This window comes from Chelon labrosus, assembly GCF_963514085.1.
Source record: "Chelon labrosus genome assembly, chromosome: 12".
NCBI lineage: Eukaryota > Metazoa > Chordata > Actinopteri > Mugiliformes > Mugilidae > Chelon > Chelon labrosus.
The window spans coordinates 5,504,295-5,526,756 of record NC_140345.1 but is presented as its reverse complement, the minus strand read 5'-3'; the positions used below and the strand labels follow the sequence as shown (position 1 = coordinate 5,526,756).

General features: G+C 40.2%; 3 protein-coding genes across 3 annotated transcripts; 1 reads left to right on the top strand and 2 right to left on the bottom strand.

Moving 5' to 3' along the window:
* Nucleotides 1-626: 626 nt before the first annotated feature.
* Nucleotides 627-15,058, bottom strand: rragca (Ras-related GTP binding Ca). The gene is made up of 7 exons (XM_084556723.1): nucleotides 14,472-15,058; nucleotides 11,961-12,164; nucleotides 10,001-10,200; nucleotides 7,218-7,332; nucleotides 4,113-4,255; nucleotides 3,576-3,724; nucleotides 627-2,471 (listed from the first exon to the last, which is right to left on the bottom strand). The coding sequence occupies exons 1-7, from the start codon at nucleotides 14,652-14,654 to the stop codon at nucleotides 2,317-2,319; spliced, it is 1,149 nt and encodes a 382-aa protein (XP_084412849.1). The 5' UTR covers nucleotides 14,655-15,058; the 3' UTR covers nucleotides 627-2,316.
* A 492-nt stretch (nucleotides 15,059-15,550) lies between these two features.
* On the top strand, nucleotides 15,551-18,473 carry LOC311497202 (c-Myc-binding protein-like). The gene is made up of 5 exons (XM_084557397.1): nucleotides 15,551-15,735; nucleotides 16,092-16,164; nucleotides 16,952-17,000; nucleotides 17,135-17,264; nucleotides 18,019-18,473. The coding sequence occupies exons 1-5, from the start codon at nucleotides 15,721-15,723 to the stop codon at nucleotides 18,064-18,066; spliced, it is 315 nt and encodes a 104-aa protein (XP_084413523.1). The 5' UTR covers nucleotides 15,551-15,720; the 3' UTR covers nucleotides 18,067-18,473.
* Nucleotides 18,474-18,721: 248 nt separating this feature from the next.
* gja9a (gap junction protein alpha 9a) lies at nucleotides 18,722-21,288 on the bottom strand (the record flags this gene model as incomplete). Its single annotated transcript, XM_084556654.1, has 2 exons — nucleotides 18,722-20,816; nucleotides 21,236-21,288. The coding sequence occupies 2 exons, from the start codon at nucleotides 21,286-21,288 to the stop codon at nucleotides 19,313-19,315; spliced, it is 1,557 nt and encodes a 518-aa protein (XP_084412780.1). The 3' UTR covers nucleotides 18,722-19,312.
* Nucleotides 21,289-22,462: the final 1,174 nt, after the last annotated feature.

Genomic DNA, 22,462 nt, shown 5'->3' with positions numbered 1-22,462 from the left:
ACTGAGTTGTTTTTATATGCACTAAACCAGCAGGGGGTTTGTTTGTTTTGTGTTTTTTTTTTTTTCTATCCTTTCTCACTCATTAGAATGCCACGTAAACATCAGCCGACTCAACAAAGCTGACAATAAACAGTATCTGAGAAGAGGTTTGGAGCAAATTAACAAAGGTTATACATTTAATTTGGACTGATGACATATAACATGAACTTGACTTCTTGATGAATTGAATATGAGCTAAACCTCACGTTTCATCAGTGATGAGAAATCCTGTTTTTACCTGCTGTTCTGTTCATAACAGAGACTCATTGTGGACATTTAAGACTCCTCATTGCTGGGTTGTATAATTCACCTTACAGATTAACACACTGATGGATGATTTCTGTAAATTTAACAAGTATGAAAGCGGTTATTGTGGAAGAGGAACAATGAATTAAACATATCAGAGAATGCTTCAGCAGTCCTGCAGCGCCATCTTGTGAATCTTTGCAGCTTTGCATAACTGAGTCTGTCTTCACGACCTCACCTCAGGGATCGTTCTCCTCATTTTGCGATCACTTTTAGTTTTTTTTTTTAAATACGCCACTAGGTCCGTGAACAACAACAACACAAGCAAAATTTCAGTTTTCATTTATTTCACACAGTATAGCATCACAATACATGAAATCAATCATCCGTCACGGCTCTGAGGTGCAACAATGAAGTGGTGACTTATTATCAGGGGACTGAAACGTGACGAGATCCTGAACTGGTTGAAGAAGCAGGGAGTTATCTGGATAGCTTTGTCAAATAAGACACCTTCAAAGCTCAATGTTATCTAGATAACGTGGGAATCCTGGTTCCTGATCCTCAGATGCAGTCAGATTTGAGCCCCGATATAAACAAACAGAAAAGTAAAGGTATGTATGCATCGTATGCGTCTTTGTAACAGTAATAATAGTACTAATAATAATGCAATTTGGTCTTTTTCTCTTGCTTTATCGCTGTAATTATTGTGGTTAATTTCAACCTTTGAATACAATGAGCAGTGTTACGGTTGAGAACGCTACAAGTTAACAACACACCGATGTATGCATGCTTGGAATGGGTACTTATTCTTCTTGTGAATGCTGCTGATCAGAGCTAAACACAAAATACTGGTTAATAATTCTGTCCAGGACTGTAGCTCTACGTGGAGATGCATGCAAGCTGCAACCGGTTTACATGATAAAGTCTTAGAGTGGATCCTTAAAGTGGATTTGGATTGTGAACCCCTCCGTCAGCCCCACACCTCAACCAAACTCCATAAATTTTTCTTGGGTTTTAATAGTGACATATTTGAACCTATTCATTTAATCATTACGGCAGTGCTTTTGCAAGTTTCCAGCCAAACTTAAAGCCAATAAAAAGTCATATTTTCAATGGCAAACACTCAGAAAAGTTACTTTTACAGATTGAAAAGAGTTTAATTATGCTAAGCCACTGTTATCGATAAGAAGGACATAAACACTTTCTGTAAAGGACCTTCACAAGTACAGACAAGGTCCCCAGTCTGGGATCTGATCAAAACCTTTCACTGAGACACACACTCACTCATACATACATAGATACCTACACACACACACACACACACACACAACCAAGTTAGATGGACAGCACAATCCCTTTTCAGTCTCCTCACGAAACCTTTCCCTTCACAAGTGAAACCAAAAAGCGAGTTCCGGGCAGCATTCAGGTAGGGTGAGGTGAGTGGTGGTGAGAGAAAGCTTGCGCTGCAGTCAAGCTTTATCTACGTAAGGCCATCTCTGAACATGTGTGGGTTAGGACTAGCAGTTCACATCCAACACCTTATTCAGCACAGAAGTGGTCGGAGAGGGTTCATCACTAGACGGGATCCTTCAAACTGACATCACAGTTGTCCATACATCAAGAGGTTATGAAGAAGGTTCCTCGCATTGTTCATATGGAGGAACCAGCAGCTAATTATCACAGCATTTGACTGCCTTTAGAAAATCCAGAGAAAGATCCTGATCCTTTTCTTGTCCAGGTGCAGGTTAGCTTTCTCGACTTCCTCGCAGCCAACACAGTGTTTTGCTTTCACCTGAAACGAATGCCTGAATTTCCCATCCACCGTAGCCTGATCCCTCCGTGCTCCAGTGCTTTTCCCACACCCAAGGCGTCTCTTGGTGATCTAGAAGCCAGGAGCAAGGGATTTTGACTGGCGCGCTGGTGAAGCCCAGTTTAGTAGTCTCTCTTCTACAGGCTCCCTGGCCCTTCTCCAGCTTTCCTTTCCTCTACCCTCTTTTTCATGTCTTTTTACTTTCTAGTTTATATCAGTGTTTAGACAGTGTTGCGTGGCGTGCCGTTGAGTGCAACTGCCTTGGTGCAGGGCGAGCCCACTGCCTGTGGACCCACTGGACGTTGAGTGGAAACGCCCACCTCAAATACTTCATGGATGGCCTTCCGGAAACAGTGGAAGTTGTAGTCTATTAATCCTGTGGAGGCAAAGAGTATATTTTACGTATTTCAAATACGTTAACTCTTCCTTTATAATAATTTCTGAAAACAATATGGCTTAAATATTACAAAGCAACATTTGGTGACAAAAAATTCAATACGACTATATATATATATATATATTATATGTATAAGATTCTTTGCCATTATTTGGAAATCATCTACAGTTTAACAAAGAAAAAAGTTGTCACTTAATTTAACTGCATCCCACATACAAAGATTACATTATGTTTCCCATCAATAAAAAAAACAAAAAAAACATCCGATAGCACAAAAAACAACTTCTACACAATAAATAAACATCAGGAGAAAAAGTATTGTAATCAAATGGTATGCGCAAATTACCTTTGTAAAAGTGATGTGTACTTCCCGGTGCTGATTTAACTCTGTGGTCACTTTAGAGATGCTGAGCTGTAGTTGGTAATTTTGCTGTGTTGTAAGTTTTTATAATGTGACCATTAAGAAACACACCACACTATAACTCTTAAACACCAACTGTGGGAGCATCTCTCTCAAACATTCGGATGAACTCTTAATACTAGCATGTCACTTAGGACAATGCCAACAGGAAACTGAACGGCTCATGTTGGCCAGTTAATAAATGATCAGCAACAAAACCCAAAATCACAGCAGTGCTGAAAAGAGGGAAGACTTGGGTGAAGGTGAATATTCTTTGCTTGTCCAGCCACTGAAGGACGTGTATGAGGAAATACATTTTGGACCAGTCACAGTTGTTGCAGTCTGTGCTGCCGTAATGTGTAGTCACATTTCGGGGAAGGTGCGTGTCGAGTACAGCATAGGGTACAGAGATCATATGGCATACCAATGACATAGATCCGACGCAGAACATAAATCTGGCTTATGTCTGTCATGAAGCAGGCACATGGAGAACAGATTTAACCAAGCAACACATGTGTACCAGAATAAGCTATGGCGAAATGTATCTCAAGCTTGATTCACACTAGGAGTTTCAAGTAAGAATGTCATTTGTATAATGTACTTCACTGGAAGAAGCCACATCACCATTAGCCAAATGGAGTCAAATGAGCTGCAGAGCATCTCAGATCTCTGCCACAACTTACCTTTGCGTTCGAAGCTTTCTTCTCTCAGGATGCAAACTAGGGCCAGGAACTTGGTGACCTCTTTCAGGTACAGCACAGTGGTGTTGTTGAGCTTGATGATAGCCATTGACTCCTTGTCATAGGCACTGCCGCTGCCATCCTCCCTCAGACTAGTGCAGCACAACAAAACACCATAATGTTCAGGGGGGGAAATGGGAAATAAATGGCGGCTTGTCTATGAGGTCATTAATTATGCATAAATTAAGTTCATGCTTCAATGAAAGCACCCTCAGAAAAACACATGGGTGAACTCTATATCTTAAAGCATTAAGAAATTACAGAAGATTCAAGTAAATGTTTTCAGCGTTTATTATGCAAATTTATACAGAAAGTTAATTCAAAATATACTCTGTAAACAGTACTGACTACTTTTTTAATTCACTTATTATAGAGTTTATGTTTATCAGAGCAGAGAGCACTCATTCATTACTCAACTCTAACCTCTCTGGTACATTACTAATATACAAACAAACAAACAAAACAAAACAGCACACTCACCCATAGATGCAGGAGACGTCGATAACTACATCAATCATGTCGCAGCACAGTTCGTAGGACTGCATGTCTACAGGGGAGCTGTCTGTGGCAATGTAGATTTTACTGACCACGTCGAACAGAAAGGCCTTCTCTATCCCCGAATTCTGTCAGCAACCAGAAAAGAAACGGATAACAACGGGGAAGAAGGGAGTTATAATATGGTACTATTGTTTTCTTGACCAATCTATCTATAGTTCCTGTTACGACGCAGCAGAATGTTTTCCAGCAGTAGAGGATTTCTTATATCCTATCTTAATACAGTCTTTGATTTTTTTATTGCTTGAAAGTAGCAGTGTTTCTCCTTCAGACATGAAACTAAGATTTTTCCTTGAGACATCCATCCCTACCCCAGCACTGCAAACTGTTGACTAGTTGGTTTGTAGACAACAGAGCTGACCCTAACAGCACACAGTGCAGCTTTGAAGTATTTGCACCGCCTCCCTCCCACATTTCTGCGTAAAAATGACTCAAAACACTAGTGTTCTATCACAATCTTGAAAGTAGACAAAGAAAACCCAATCAAACAAATGAAACTGAAATATTGTATAATAATATTGTGCTTTTAATTATTCAGGTAACTGAGCCAATATTACATATCTGTGAGGTGTAAAAGTAAGTGCACCTTTAGGAGTACAAGTTCATTTCAAGTTCCATCTGTTCAGAAGTTTCCAGTCAATGTAATGAGACTCAGGTGGTGCTCAGTGTGTTGTTTTTTTTTTTTTTTTTTTTAAATAACTCAAGGATTTGTCTCAATCTGATCTTTGCAACACATGTTTATGGAAGTGAATGATCTGAACAGACCGACTCTTACTTGGCCTTGAAATTAACTTGCGAACCTAAAGGTGCACTTACTTTTGCACCTCAGAGATATGTAATATTGGCTTGTTTTCCTGAATAACACAAGTTATATTTAAGTTTATATATACCTTGAAGTGGGACTGTACATTACAAATATGCTGTATTAAAATAATAGGGGCATATTAGTGTGCATACACTAACAGTCAAAGGTTTGGACACATCCTCTCAGTTAATGGATCGTCTTTATTTTCATGACTATTTACATTGTAGAATCTCACTGAAGACATCAAAACTATGAATGAACACATATGGTATTATGCAGTAAACACAAAAGTGTGAAATACGATTAAAATTTTAGAGTCCTCAAAGTAGCCACCTTTGCTTTGTTGAGCGCTGCAAACCCTTGGACTTCTCTAAATAAGCTTCATGAGTGACTTGAAATAGTTTTCACTTCACAGGTGTGCCTTGTCAGGGTTCATTTGTGGAATTTCTTGTTTTCTTAATAGGGTTGGGACCTTCAGTTGTGTTGTACAGAAGTCAGGTTGGTACACAACTGTTAGAATTCATATTATGGCAAGAACCAATCAGGTAAGTCAAGAGAAACGACAGTCCACCATTACTTTAAGACCTGAAGGTCAGTCAGTCCAGAAAATAGCAAAAACTTTGAATGTGTCCCCAAGTGCAGTTGCAAAAACCATCAAGTGCTACGACGAAACTGGCCCACATGAGGACCGCCCCAGGAAAGGAAGACCAAGAGTCACCTCTGCTGCTGAGGATAAGTTCATCCGAGTCACCAGCCTCAGAAATCACAAGTTAACAGCAGCTCAGATTAGAGCCCAGATCAATGCCACACAGAGTTCTAGTAGCAGACACATCTCTACATCAGCTCTTCAGAGGAGACTGCGCCAATCAGTCCTTTATGGTCAAATAGCCGTTGGAAAACCTACTACTAAGGAAAAGCAACAAGCAGAAGATTTTTGTTTGGGCCAAGAAACACAAGGAATGGACATTAGACCAGTGGAAATCTGTGCTTTGGTCTGATGAGTCCAAATTTGAGATCTTTGGTTCCAACCGCTGTGTCTTTGTGCGATGCAGAAAAGGTGAACTGATGGTCTCTACATGCATGGTTCCAACCGTGAAGCATGGAGGAGTTGGTATGATGGTATGGGGGTGCTTTGCTGGTGACACTGTTGGGGACTGATTCAAAATTGAAGGCGCACTGAACCAACATGGCTACCACAGAATCCTCCGGTGACATGCTATCCCATCCGGTTTGCGTTTAGTTGGACCATCATTTATTTTTCAACAGGACAATGACCCCAAACAGACCTCCAGGCTGTGTAAGGGCTATTTGACCAAGAAGGAGAGTAATGGAGTGCAGCGCCAGATGACCTGGCCTCCACAGTCACCTGATCTAAACCCAATGGGAGATGGTTTGGGATGAGATGGACCCCAGAGTGAAGGCAAAAGGACCAACAAGTGCTCAGCATCTCTGGGAACTCCTTCAAGACTGATGGAAAACCATTTCAGGTGACTACCTCATGAAGCTTGCAAGAGAATGCCAAGAGTATGCAAAGCAGTAATCAAAGCACAGGGTGGCTATTTTGAAGAATCTAAAATATGAATCACATTTAGTTATTTCACACTTTTTTGTTTACTACATAATTCCATATGTGTTCATTCATAGTTTTGATGCCTTCAGTGAGAATCTACAACGTAAATAGTAAAGAAAATAAAAAAAAACCTTTGAATAAGAAAATATTAGTGCCAAATAACCATGTAAAAGGTGATCTGATGTTGCATTCTGAATGATGTTTTGAGGCATGTAAATACAAACTTATACAAAATTGAAATAAAAGTTTCAATGTGCTGATTCAGCTGTGTGATGGTTTATGAGAAAATAGTTTAAAATGCTGTTAAAGAAAGTCTCTCAGTTATTTAGCAAAAAAAAGCTATTTAGTATAATAAGTCAGGTTATGCAGTGGGTTCCATTTATAACCTGACTTATTAGAATTGCTTGGATACAATACATCTAATAAATTTCCAAATGTATTATTGCAGGGTTTGTGACTTACATCTCCCCTATGTCGTAAAAAAAAATCGACGTCAGGACGGAAACATATATTAAAATGGCTGTGTGGGCGTTGGAGGAACGGCCAAACAATGTAGCTTCAGGAAGGGCAGTGACTCACATCATGACGGCCGTCACACATAAATCATGCTGTCAATGACAAAGTTACACACAGGAGTTAGCTGTTATCTACTTACAGAGATGAAGATATTTAGGAGGTTCTCCAAGGTGGGGAGCTGTGGAATGAGCTTCTGCACTACTTTGCTGAAGGCCTCAAAGATGGAGTGGTCATAAATACTCGTCAAGTAAAAGCTGAATGGAATAGACAAAAAGGAAGTGAGTTACTTATATGGAACACTTCTCACTTCCTCAAAATGCATATGAAACCAGGTAAAAATACAGAGAGTCACAAGCTCACATGACTAATGGGAGCAAAAGAGGTTTGACTGAAAGAGCTGGGGCTGGATTCAGATGTAAAAACCACGAGGATAGAACAAAATGTTAACTTGGCACGATAGCGGTCTTCATACGTATGCCACAAATCCAGAGGCACATGACTTATGGACTTTTTAGTTATTGAGGTATATAAATAAAATGTAGCGTCTGAGGAAGCAGTGGCTTGAGCCAAATGGAACTGTCTGCGTACACTTGGCAGAAGATCAACTTTACAATGCATTACAGCGAAGAAAGCACCAGAGAGCCACAAGGAAAAAAAGCTCTCTCAGCTCCACCATATATCCAGGACCGCTCAGGCTGTCTAACCGGAATAAACAACAATCTCACCCCGCATAAAACACAGTGCAGCGCGTGCCAGCACAGCCTTGATATCAACAACAGGGCTGCTGCAGAGCTGACCGGGCTCGGCCGGGACAGCTTGTTTAATGTGCTACAGAACACGTTTCGACAGTGTGTCAGAGCGAGGCCTGCAATTAACACAATCATTTTTATTTATTTATTGGAGCTGCAACAGAAAATTACATTATGTTGTAATTTCATGATGAATTTCAGTCTAGAGGCTTTGACGAAAGTGTGAAAAACTGTCTAACAATTAAAACTCAAAAGTTTTTCAATCGACAAAGAAACAACAGAGAAAATAAGAAATGTTTTGTATTTGAGAGGAACAAGTACTTTTTTGGCATTTTTGAACTGATCAATTTACAGTGTAAATGGCACAAAATGCACATGTACTCACATTAAACTACTCTCTGTGTGTCAATTAACTTTAAAACAGCTGTGTCTAAATGTGTACACGGTCAAATTGTCAATATTTTCCTCAGAAAACAACAAATCATGACATGAACTATGTACACTCAGAATAAGGAATGAGAGCCAAACAGCTCTTTAGCGTTCCTTCCATATAAAACATGTCTGCGCTTTGGAGCCTTAAAACAGCTCTGGTATCTGAAGCACTGGTCAGTGTTTCTTCATTAGGAGGTCAAAGAGGAATCTCACAGTAACACTAAAGGTATGCAGGCCATTCAGCAGACCACAGGCTATTGTATATGGAACAGGGGAAACAGGAAATATAATTAGCAACTACTGCTGTGGCATACAAACATAAGACAGCAATTCTTCTGCAGCTGCTGGAAAAAATGCCTAACTGGAGATTAAATGACAAGTTAAAAGCCTCAGGTTCACACTGACGTGGTAAACAGTGGGACTGTTTTAAAGGCTTGCTGAATGCAGGCAGCACAATATTCTCTTTCAAAAAGATTGAAGGGTTGAAGGTGGGATTAGTGATGGGGAAGCACTGCGCTGTTTTAACTGACAAAAACTGAATTATGGTCTTTAATCAAGCAACTACAGTTACAAATCTCCAATCTACTTACTTGTACAACTTCTTATACATGAAATCTGCTAGAATTAAACAAGGAAGGTAGAGCGTAGTATCTGTATTATGAGATGAGCTAACTGTGAGAGCTAACCTCATTTACTCAATTGAACATAGTAGGTTTGAAAAACACTATTTGTTGAATGGTGCAAGAAAATCTTTCAGTTTTTTTCTGCAGTTTCTCAAAAAGAAGAGATGGCTTCATCTGTAAAGAGCATGCACCAACAATTATATTTAATGACACAGCCATATAGTATGTGCTCACACATGGGTGGCATCAGTGTAAAGTTATGGAGAATGGAGAGGGCCCAGGCATGTTTCCATCAAACATGCCCTCATCATTACTGAGAATCAACACTTGCCAAGGCCCTGGATAATTCCAGTGACTCCATGGCAGTGATGCACAGAAAGAGAGAGCTTATCTTTCTCTGGCACTGTGTTGTTCAAACGTTAAAGGAAATCAAACCAGGTCTAAATATTTTCCACCACTTCATCAAGTTAAAATAACATCTGTGGAAGTAACTCTGAAAGTGAAGTAGCCTGACTGAAGTTAGCTGTGACTCTGGGAATGCTTTTCTTGAAATAATTTGATTAGCTGCCGTGCCAACCTGCTACAGCTCATTTGCAAGTCTGTGTTCTTCATAAGATCTGGATTAATCTGTTATGCAGAACAGTCGCATTACTGTGAGGGTTTATTACACAGTGTGCTGCGTATAAAGATCCTGCACCAGACTGGTGTTTGATGTGGCAGTGGTTTCTGTTTGTTGGTTTGTGGTTTTTACGTCTAAAGGCCCTTTGACTCCTATAACAGGTCTTTTATTGACCGACCCCTTTGCTGCAGTTGGCTGTTATGTATATGTGTTATTAAACCATTATTTACATTGTAGACTTAATAAATTACAGATGTTTTCTACAACTTAGCTGTGATTGTAGACTTACTTTACCATCATTTTTGATCATTAGAACAAAAAGTGCCAATCAGTAATGATGAGATAATAATGCAATGTGTGCATGTAGTACCAGTGTATCAGACACCATACACCATAACAACTCTCTGTGCCAACATCCTCAGTGATTGCTTAGGGAACAGGGAAGATAGTGTTTCTTATTGTGGTTTGTATGGTAAAACAGAAAAATAACAAAAAGTACCTGAGATGCAGCTTCTCTAAGCTAGCGTCTGCCAGATCATCGTTGGCCCTCTGATGGATGTCTCTCTGGGTTTCGATCTTGTGATCGTCTGACAAGCCATCCACTTTATGTATAAACACCTCAAAGTTGATCTCTGGGTTGACCCTGTAGGCCCGTGACACAGTGAGATGAAGCCTGCCCAGAGCCTCCACATAATCATCCTACAACAAAGACAAAGAGATATTAACAGACATCATGTACAGTTTTAGATCAAGGTTTTCCTCTATGCATTCATGCATTCATTCATTCATTCACACAAGTGACTCGTGTCAGCAAGAGAAACAATAAGTTGCATATATTTGAAAACCTGTACACTTAAAACTCATAGTGCTTTTCTAAAAGATCTTCTGCAGAAAATCAGGACTAGAATCAGATTAGTCTTACCTTAAAACAGCCAGAACAAATATCTTAATACTTTAGCTTCTATATAAAAGCAAATTCACACAAACAAAATAAACAGGAATATCTAGATGCACTTCCCACTGCAGGTGTGACAGTGATACTCTAGCTGAGCTCAAGGTGGTTATTAGCTGTTGTACAGAGTGACGAGTACATTGTCGTCACTTTTATACCAGGTATGAGGAAATGTACCTCTGCATCGTCTTCCACAACAAACCGTTTTCCTCTCACAGCACTCTGTGATCAACTGCTGAAACAAATTCAATCTGATGCACCTTGAGTACAAATAAACCCTGCAATCAGAACTGTTATGGCTTGTATAACACTTCTTCAAAGCACTTAGGGTCATGTGGAGAGGATTGGCATAAAAGCCATGACATGTAATTGTCTCTTATCTGAGTCTGTGAGTTCATCAGTGACTTCACTCTCGGGGGTTGAAATGTGCTTCGGCTTAAATTATCACTGAGGACTGCAAAATGTTTATTTTCAGCATGTGAGTAGTTTCACCCGAAAGGGATAGTTGGGTTTCCTAGAAGTGGGGTTGTATGGAGCACTTACCTGTTGTCAGTGTATTATTTAGAGCAGGTGGTGGTGGGCACGCCTCCGGTTTGGAGAAGCAGACAAGAGGTACAGAAGCTTAGCAATGAACCGCAACAAAGTGTGTTACAGCTACCAAAAAGAAAGCTGACCGCTGTGTGGGCTTGGGGTTTTAACACGTTTATTCAGGTCCAAATTAACGTGTTAACCAGGGCTAGGTTTAAAAAATAAATCTATTTTCCAGTTCAAATCAATCTTCATTGGAAAGATCTGATATTGATTCATAAAATCCTCAGATTGATTTTTTAAGGTATATTTCCATTTCCTGCATCTTCTTGTTGGAAACAACAAAACCCATGAGCATGCAACAAGATTAATCCATGAGTGGGGGAGATCCAAAACATGACATAAGCTACTGAAACCAGATTAGAAATCTCAGTGACATCAGTTTTAGTTTTAAGAAAAATTATTTTGAAACCGAAATATCTCTGAATGAATAAATATTGAATCAAATCAAATCAGGACCCTGTTCACCCAGGCCGGGTTGCAGACTGGATGTTGTAAAGCAGATGTTGTAATAACGTTCTGTAAATAGCCTATAGCAGGGGTCTTCAACGTTTTCCAGGCCAAGCCCCCCCCAAACTGATGGAGAGATGGAGCGGGGACCCCCTACTTATGTATATGTGTATTTAAAGACATTTAAATTTATGGAGAAAAAAATTTGCGACCCCCCTGCAGTACCTCCTGTTGAAGACCTCTGGCCTATACTGATACTAATTTCTTTTTAGGTGAACCTTGTGTTAGTTAAAAACTTGCCCCACTACAGCAGTTCATTGCTCATCTTCCACGCTGGTGCTCCTGGAGCTGTGCCGACCACCATTTGATCCAGAAGCAGAATTCCTCATATGTTTACAGTTAGTAAAAGTGAAAAAAGTGCAGCTGGAAAACAACCTCCAGTGTTTATTTATATATTTCCAATCTTCACCTGAGCGTCAATGACAAATATCAATGCCCCGGTTCCTCTGAAGATCATCTCGTAGTCAAAGGTGGGGTCGAAGAAGTCAACCTGGCCGGGGAAATCCCAGATCTGGAAGTTGACGAAAGAGCTACTGGAGATGTCGTCTTTGTAGATCTTGTTGGTACTCTCCAAAAACAAGGTTTCATTGGGAGACATTTTATGGAACACCACCTGAAATCAGAATTGATGACATGGTTCAAAAGGACAACTTAGATGAGGACAGGAAATACCTGGAGAGAAAAAGGGGGACCAGCAAGAATGTAACCGAGGACATTGTGCCTACACAATAAACACTAGACAACAAGATGCCCATAGTCAAAGCTACAATACTGCAATGTCTTCCTTCATTTACTGACTTACCCAGGATGGATATTTAACTCAATATACAGGTTATGAATTTACTTTCTTTATTGTGTTTAATTTGGCATCTATCTGAATGGAAACTACTTTTTGTTATCAGTGTTATGGCTGTTTTAATAGACTTGAAACCATAAATGTTACGTGACTTTTTAATTCATTTTTTATCTGTTTTAATGTATGTTAAATTGCTAAAATTTGTGAGAAATGGCTACATACAGTTATACAGTTTAATCCCATCTGCCTGTAAAATAATGGGAACTTTAAAGCAATTAATAGGCCTTAAAATGTATATAACAGATATGGAGTACAACCTATAGAGGAAGTGTTTTGAGGGTTTTCTTCATAAGTTACACAGTCTGTTATGTATTGCAAACAGCTTTCTTACAACATGTTGTGTCTTGCAAAACTGACTCTGCTGAAATCATTATATATCATCCCCACAGGACTGCATTTTATGGCATGATTCCAGCACAAGGACATCATCCGGACGTCACATGTCGAGCAAGAGGGAAAAGGGCAAAACACTGCAGATTGGCTCATCTGATGCAACACGCATCACTCTAACTCAGCACTTTTCAGCTGCTTTCAAACCACAGACAGTAAACTCGCAGCTGTAAATTGAACTGTAGTTCTGCATTAATCAGTCTTGGCCTGATAAATACTGTAACACGTAGAATACAATATGCTGAGAATAGGTGAGAATAGGAGGAGTGCTCCCTCAACTAATGCCATTTCTAATCAATGTGTGGGCTACTAAGGTCACAGGCTGATGAACCGGCAAAAAGCCGAATCACATGCATTTCCTGCCAAACAGCAGGCTTACGGGACAGCACTAATCTTGGACTTCAGTACAAGTGTGCACACAGACCTAACACAGAAAAAAGTCAAGTCTTTACTTTCGTTTGTAGGACAAGGCTCTTGGCATGCGACGCTCTATCCGGTCAGATTCTACTTCCCCCATGATTTTTTACATTAATAATAAAATATCATAGAAGGCACAACAGTATCTCATATATTATTCAAATACAGTGCCAGTCTGAAAGCGGCCGCCTGGAGGAATCGTATTCTGAGCCAGCTAAACTGCTATAGGAGGAATTCAAAGCACCATCAAGCACATCAAGGGGCCTAGGTCCCCTGCATGTCAACTGGTTTTGTCAGTTTGATAAGTTAAAGAGCTTTACGTTGTCATGTTCTTGCAGTTTATCGACCATCTACACTAATTTTAAAGAGTAAAAGATGGAGATTTGAGGGGAGAATACAGAGAAGGCACAAAAAGTCCATATCCTCCAATGACAGACAGTTTTGTGTTGATTTTTTTAATCAGTAAGTATCAAGATAGGGGAAAAAGCTAATTAAAAAAACGTTTACATTTAGTTAAATAAAGATTAGCACAATGTCAGCAAACTCTTGTTTATTTCAACTTCAATATCATCCCCCTAATCACCCACAACCTCTCTGAGGAGGCTCTATGCCCACCCAGCTTGAGAAATAGGGGCTTAAACTTTCTCCTCCTATGTAAACTGATCACTAGACGACTTGTGTTCCGGATCTGGGTGGCTTCGCAATTCCCTGGACGAAGCCGTGGATTATTGGTTGGTCTGGACTTACCGGGGTGACTGGGTGCATGCTTTCTGCACAGTGGTGGGGTTAGATTCCTTTCCCCTGTGGTAGCCAGGTTGCAGGTGCTGCACTGATTTATAACTAATTGTTACGACTTGCAGAATGAAAGGTGTGGCCGGTTTGCTGTCATGTGAGAGCCTGCACATCAGACCTGCCCTGTGCTTTGCAGCTGGGTGGGACTACGATATATTTGGCATGTTGGACGAGTTGTTAACCAAACAGTCACATGCCGTATGTCCACAGATCGTCTCTATTCACCTGGTTAATCATTCACTGCTGCAGCTACACTAACATTAGCTAAGTGATCATTGGTTATTTTTATTGCAGTCCTTCCACTCTCATATAGCAGGGCATGTTATCTGCTGATTGATAGCCATCATCACTTGCGACATGCTAAACTAACTTGCTAGCTGTTTTGGCTAGCGTCCCATTTAGTCGCGTGAAGCAAAGGGAAGGCGGCGCTCGCCTCGAAATGCTAACAGTTTAACATCTTCTTACCTTCTGTATCGACGATTTCCCACTCCTTCTCAAACCCATGAGCAGGATTCTGGGTTTGCTGTCGGATGGCACCGGGCTGTCCTCGATGTCGGCCTCCTCTTCACCATACCCGAAATCTTTGGGGAACGAGTCCGCAACCCCGTAGCTGTCAGCCAGCTGTTCCACCTCGTACTGAATCGACATTTTGACCTAACGACGGTCGCTTCCCCTATTCCCCCCCTTAGTTGTCGGCCACCACAGCCGTGTTTGTACCGGACGTTGTGTACCCACCACAAACTATCGTCACGAAATCAAAATAAACTGTCAATAATGCTCAGGCTACTTGGAAACACTGAGCGTGATCCCACACATTTCCTAAGGATTTCCTCTGCCTTGAAAAAAACTCGCCATTTGGCCCCACCTCTTCATTCTGATTCGCTGTCTGGATTACAACACGCAACCTGATTAGCTGAGCAACCTGTCACTCAACTGAGGTTTTGTCACTGTCACCTGACTTGGTACTCAGACTTGTTTTGTGACCTATCACTCGAATGAAAAGCCAATAAACACTTTCATCAGAACTCTTTAAAATCAGTTCTGGCTTTCAGTAATAATACAATAGTCGTGCATTTCGTCTGCTGCAAAAAGCCAGCATTTAATAAATTCTATTAAAAACGAACTAAATAGAAAGTGGGCAGTTGACACGATGCCACCAGCAGATGGCGCGAGACATTTACCAACAGTAAAGTTGAGACTTTCATAATCGTTCTAAAATGTAGGAATTCATGATTTCAATCACAAGAAAGAAACCAACGATCTACTTTCCAGAATAACTTAGTTGCGCATTGTGTGCAAAGAAAAAGAGAGAAACATACAAAAGTTTATAGAAAAGAAAAAGATTTCCACGGAGGTCCATTTTATAAAGGTTTTAATTTAAATTAAAAAGAAGATAGCATGAAATATGTCTTAAATCGCACTTGGATTGAAGTTCTATATCCTCAAGCCAGTAATTTATTATTTGGAAATATATATGTATGTTAGCAGCTTAACGGTCGTGAATAAACAAACAGCCAGTGCATGTTGTGGCAATACGTTCTTATTTTTCCAAGGAGCACCTGAAGGCAGCATCGAGTACAACAGGCCGGCTTGAAAAGATAAACGAAAGTTAAGTTTTTGCGAGCCGGCGGTTTACTCGCATAACAAAATTAGCTTCTGCGATATCAGACAGGACGCCACCAGAAGGAAGTCAACTCTACAATAAGTATTTATTATGGCACATTATAGAGTAAGTGCGATTGCTGCTTCTGCTGTATGTTACTCTTGTGTTCTTTGAGAAATTGTCCAGTAACTGGGAGCTAGCTAACGTTAGCTAGCTAGGAAGCTACTAGGAGTTCATTAGGAGGTACACTGACCACCTGTGACTGCTCATGTTTGGCTTTCGTAATGATAGGGGCCTGGGAATGTTTATGCATAAACCAAACTTGGGAAGCCATGAGATAATGTCAGTAAAACAGCTTCACTTACTGCTGCTTTTCTGCATGTCAGTTTGTTTTGTTTAATTTATCTCCATGTTTAAGGTGGAGCTGACAGTTTGTTGGTGTTTCGTAATAAAATGGCTGTCTTTCCCTTTTCTTCCTACAGGCTTCAGACTCCAAGAAAGAACAATTTAGGAGATACTTGGAGAAAGCTGGGGTTGTTGACAGTCTCACAAGTGGTAGGGCACTTTTTTATGACTATTAAAAATATTTACTTTGTAATAAAAGGCAAATGAAGCGAGCCAGAAGAGATGTCAAGCCAAATGCAAAAACTGACTGTTGAAATTAGTAACCAACACCAAATCCTTATCAAACATACCTCCAAACTGTTTTGATAGTCAGTGCAAGTCAGAGTGTTACTATCGACACCTTAATAATACTCAGCTTTATTAAAGAATATTACAATGTTTTTTTTTATGCAAAGGTGATTATCAAAACATGTCAAAATTCTGCTCTACTTCCCAACTTCATCAAGTTTTTTTTTTTTTTAATATAAAAGTGCGTAAATATTAAATCAGGAAATAATTACCAATATTAAAGAATAGGTAAGCAAGACTGAGAGTCCTGCATGTCCACTGGATTTTGTTCTTACACCATGCCATACCATGTTCCTAATTAAGTTGTGTTAATGAAGTCAGCACAAACACATACAACCTAAATATCACTCCAGCATGGACGTCAGGTTTCCTGTAGCTTTCAAACATCTCTACTAATTTTAAGGAATGAAAGATCACAATTTGATGGGAAACAGATTTTCCATGGTAAAAACTATATATTTAATGAGTGTGCCTATTGATTAGAACAGTAGTTTTCGCCGGCACTGACAATGACGGGGAAAGCAACTAATAAAACTAGGTACTAAATCAAAGAATAATTAATGAACATAAAGAGTTTGTCTAACAGTCAGTTTCAGTAGCAGATTGGTTCATTTATTTTAATTAACTCCTTTCTTGTCCTGGATTTTAGTTCTAGTGTCTTTGTATGAACAACCAGAAAGGCCCAACAATGCTCTGGAGTATCCTTCTAAACACGCAACTTCGCTGCCCTGAAAGTAAGACAGAGGTTCATGCCCCCACTCACTAGCCTGAACAAAATAATATTAAAGGAAAATGTTCATGTGCTGTAGATTCTTTGACAAGCTCCTTCCAGATATGTCAAGCAGCACCTCGGAGCGGTTGGCCAGATTTCAACAGAGGCAGAGGCTCTGCAGCAGGAGGTGATTGACCTGAGGCAGAGGTGTGCACGTCTGGCCGAGGAAAACAAAGACCTCAAGACCAAGGTAAGTTTTTAGTAGCTCTTATCACAAATGTTTTCTGTAATTTCATAAAACATAATGTTTAGGAACTTGCATACAACTTCAAAAGACAGCTAGACAGCTCTAGTGTACTTCCCAATCATGAACACTCACCACAAGGGGGCACTGATTCTCCAGGTTTACTTCTACGTTGCATAAATGAGTTTTGAATTTTCAGTGAGTTTCATTACAGGGGATGAACAGATGTATTGTGGATGAGTGAGTTTTCTCCAGATAAATAAAAAAGTAAAACCTAAGATTCTTGATTTCAGAACAAGCAGAAAGGAGCAATCAATGGTGACTGCATAGAAGTCATAAATTATTATAAATACTCTGTCTATTATAAATACTACTATAGTACTTCACACAGTTGTCATTTACGGGTGAGTTACACCAGTTGTACTTAAGGGGAAAGCAGGTGTGGCACAATTTTTATTCACAGAGAGCATTTCAAATTTCTCTTACTGTTGTTTCTGACTAACTGTAGCTTAATGAGATTTTTAAATATATTTAGTGGGATTGGAGGTAAACAACAACAGTTTAAAGTTTAAACCTCAGTGATATATCACCTCCTCCTTATTGTGACTATAAGTTGTTATAAGGACAGAGGTAGACGGCCTGAAAAGAGGGTTTTGTATTTTTACAGAAATGATTTAATTTTTATGCAAAAAAGAAATTCCCTAAAGAATAATAATAGCACTAACATGGACATACTTCCTTTGTTGTTCTTTCTCTCTAGCTGCAGCGTTATGAATCTGCATCAGAAGATGGAGGCACAGCTAACTAAACCCCAGCGGCACTTTGACTTGATGAATGAATGATTTTTGTATTGCTGTCGCTTTGAATTTAAAAGCAACGCTGTTTGTCATGTAGCTGTGCTGTTTTTTGTTTTGTAAATTTTGTTTATACTCTCTTAAAATCTAACTTATGTTTTTCTTGTTCAGTCAGTCTTTAGTATAGCTTTACACATAGAAAGTGCCCACGAACATGACTGGACAAGCTTATTTTTTTGAGGGCTTTGTGTGAGAAAACATCTCACTAAACTGCTAATTTTGTTCTCTAGCCAAGCTAAAGGAACACAGTCTTCTCATTGTGAATATGATAAAGATACACTTAATTTCCAATGTGTAAGTACACCGTTGTAAAAAGTTAAAAAAAATAAATCACAAGTAAAATAAAGTCTTGTAATCATTGTAATCATTAATCGTCGCTGTATCGCTGATTAAGTAACAGCAACAGATCGATTGGGCCTTTTATTGAAAGGTCACAGGATATTGATGATGATACAAAATCCCGTTCAGCAAGTAACCTGGTATGACTAACAAAATCAAAAAAACACAAAAGAAGATTTTTGTTTTATACAGTATTTAATAATTTTCATTAATGACATTAGGAATAAATATTACAAACTTAAAAAACAAGACAGAAAACCAACAGTATATTTGCTGCTCGTGAGGGCGGTGTTAGCTGCTTATTGATATGCTCAGAAATCTAATGACAGCTTTCAGTGATTACAGTGAGATTATTTTGCGCTTTAGACAAAATAATCTTTAAAAGTATCTGTTCTTTTGTTTCATACTACTCTATGGTACAAATATGCTAATCAACATTTGTATGTGCTTGGAACTTGTCAGGGAATCGTTATCCTGCCAAGCAGAAATTTAGATGATGATGGAAAACAGTAACTGTGTTTGTGTCAGCCTTATGTTTGGCCCAATGCAGGCATACCCGATCTCGTACTAAACCATCAAGCTATGTGATGCAGCTTTTAGCATATATGTTAAATACAGTTGAAAGTATTTTTTCATGCAATTTGTTTTGGATGCTACCAAAAGCAAATCTAAATGTGAGTTACTTGGGTGTGGGACGCCACATTCATTAGATTGAACTGCTAACTCTTTAAAGTTAATGACAAAATGTAGACCGAACTAAAATATCAACAAACGTTCATCCATGTAGAAGTGCCAGTCAAATTAAACCTCACACTTAGGTTAGCTGTGTGGCATTAATTCAAATAAGGAAGTAGTTGAAGTTCAGATTTGCAGGTCTGCCCGCCTGCTACTTGCATTACTTGCAATTGAGGCTTTGCAGTTGGAGGAAGGTGGCCGCTGGTTGTGCCTGGATCCTGAGCTGCAGTCATCCAGGGACTCTGGGCTGGAGGGCCGGCTTTGGGCTTTTGGCTGCGTTCGTGTGCTTGGAGGTCCACTGCGGGCTTTTGGACATCCATAAGAATCTGTGTCAGAGCTCTTACCTTCCAACACTGTGGAGCATTTGGATGAGCCATGAGTCTTCCACGGCCTCCTTGATGCACTTACTGGCAATGTGGGGAAGGAAGAAGAATGAGCTGCCGTCTGCGGGCATTTGGGAGAGTCTGTGCTCCCTCTGTCGCTGCTGTCATCCTTCTTACTGTGTTGGGGAGGATGTAAAAAATCCTCCGGCTCTTGCTTTGGATTAATGAGAGACTCACAGCACCGTGAGCAGGGCTCATTTGTATTTGAGGTGCATTTGCACTCTGGAGGGCTTTGAGCTGAACATCTGGAATCATCAAGATCCTGTGGAGTGCCCAGCTGGCCCTGCAGAGGTAGAAAAGTTGAAGGCTTGATAAGGTTTGGGTACATAACTGTGCCCTGCACCCTCTCCATCAAAAGGTTGTAATCGTTTGGGACAGAGGCAATTGTTGCCTTTCGGCCTGCACTGGTGCCAATTTGCACAACAGATTCTTTTTTACTCCTGTTGGCATAGTAGTCATCAAGTTCATCCCTCTCATCTCTCAAGTGAGGATAGAAGGCCAGTATGCCTGCTTTTATCTTTTTGTAGCCCAGATGAATGATCTCCAATATGTTCAGGAAGAGGGAGATCGCAGCAATGCATTGCATGAACGCCATGAAGACACTTTTTTCTGTTGGTCTGGAAACATAACAGTCTACGGCGTTGGGACAAGGATCCCGCTCACATTTGAAGAGCGGGTAGAGGTGAAAACCGTAAAGGAGGTACTGGCCAGACATGAAGACCACTTCCACAACAGAGCGTGTGATGATGTGAGCCACGTAGGTACGCAGTAGAGAGCCCCTCAGAGGAGGTTTGTTAAGCTTTCCCTGATCGAGCTGTTTCATTTCACGCTCAATCCTCTTCCTGGCTTCTGCCATCTCCACGTCGACCAGCTCCAGCTCCCTTCGCAGCAGAGCTTTCTTCTTTTGCCGCTCCTTCTCCAGAGCCCGTAGCCTGTAGAGAGCGTGGCCCATGTAAACCAGCGAGGGCGAGGATACGAAAATGACCTGCAGCACCCAGTAGCGGATCAGGGATATTGGGAAAGCAAGGTCATAGCACACGTTCCTGCATCCAGGCTGTTCAGTGTTGCATATAAATTCAGCCTGCTCGTCGTTCCACACATCCTCCGCTGCCACCCCGAGGACCAGCATCCGGAAGATGAACAGGATGGTAAGCCAGATTTTGCCTACCATGGTGGAATGGATATGCACCTCCTCCAAAATCCCCCCGAGAAAGTTCCAGTCACCCATCTTCACTCTGCCATTATGACTGACAAAATAAAAAGACATTAACAGAGAGATTAAATGAACATGTAGGACAATATCCTGAAATAAAACTTAAATGTTCGAAGGTAATTAAAAAGGAAATACAGAGCAAGTTAAAATGCATTTGCAGTAGTAGCATTTTAGATTAAATTAATAGTGTTAAAAAAAAATTCAAGAAATTGCAGTACCTCTAAACTGGAAAAAAATTTTAAAATATTAATAAGATGAAAAGTTGAAGTAAAAATGGACCACGTCACATATTTGCAGTAAGATATATTAGAAGTAAAAGAGGTCTTCCAGGATATTAAAAGATATGTTCCCTGATCTGCTCAGCTATCCCGTTTTGCTTCAATAAAACCATTCCTCTCAGCATCGCCATTTTATATCACAGGCCAGAGTCTCGTTGAAGTGAGGTCCATTTACCTTGCAGAGACATGGACTGACTGCCGGTGGTGACTTAAATCTCCTCGGGTCATGCAGCCCTGACGCAGTCACCAAAAAGTTTTAAAAATCATTAATGTCCTCCACGAATCCCTGCGCATCACCTGAACTTCAGTGACCCGCCACTGCTGCAGCGCTGCCAGAAACAAAGTGGGAACAACTGAACCGTCGAGGGGTGGCTGCCAGCACCAAACAGAGAAAAGTCGATAGTGGTGGCTTGACTGATGCATTTAGATCATGGCCTCACAGTGATGGGGTTGTAACAGGTTGTAACGCGGACATTGACTTCATATTTTGCAGGTCAGAGCACAGTCAGTTTTGTGTATTTTATTCAAAGATGTGACATAATTTACTTTTTCACCTTTACACACAACAATATTGCATGTACTCATCAGCACAGATACTAAAGAAGCATTTGTATGATGGTTCATTTGGGTCTGCGCAACAGCTATGTGCTACTTAAATCCAGATTTTATGCCTCAGATTTGTTAGCACGCAATTGTCGGAGTCTGTTTGCTCCATACATCCAAATGAACAGGACGCTGGTTGTAATCTCCACGTTATCAATACCAGTCAGTTATCCACACATGCCTTGTCCGGTCAATAGTTTTCAGCTATAGTGAAGTAATCAATGAGTCACTGAGTCCGATTTCATACTCTACTGCTCCTCTCTGAATGTAATTAACATGACACATTACTTTATGGCATTTACAACAATCCCAATATATTGGTCGATTCTAATACCATAAATAACTCTGTGTGTGCTTCTTTTATCGTGATATTACAGCTGCACAGGTGATAGATCTAACCCCAGAAGCAGCCTAAATTTTTTGCATTGAACTTTTTCCCTTTGACCTGAAATCCCTTGTTTCTGCCCAGCAGAACAGGATTGATTCAAATCAGTCTGGTACAAACACATTAGGGTAACAGAGGGTGGTGCTAGGGCAACATATTGGGAAAATCCTATCCATTTCCCTTTTTGTATATTTTCTGACCATGTCAGTCAGTACTTACATAAGCAGCATTCTACAGTATATTCACATCAGTGGCTGGTTAAGACTCCACTTTTTGGGAACCGGTATCCATGAAGTGCAAGATGTTCACCAGCTGACCCCATCTGTTATCTTTGAATTCTCCTAAACAGGACCTTTTGTGGTTACACAATGTTCTTTTCAGTATTTGATTTTTTAAAAACACACTATTTGGTAT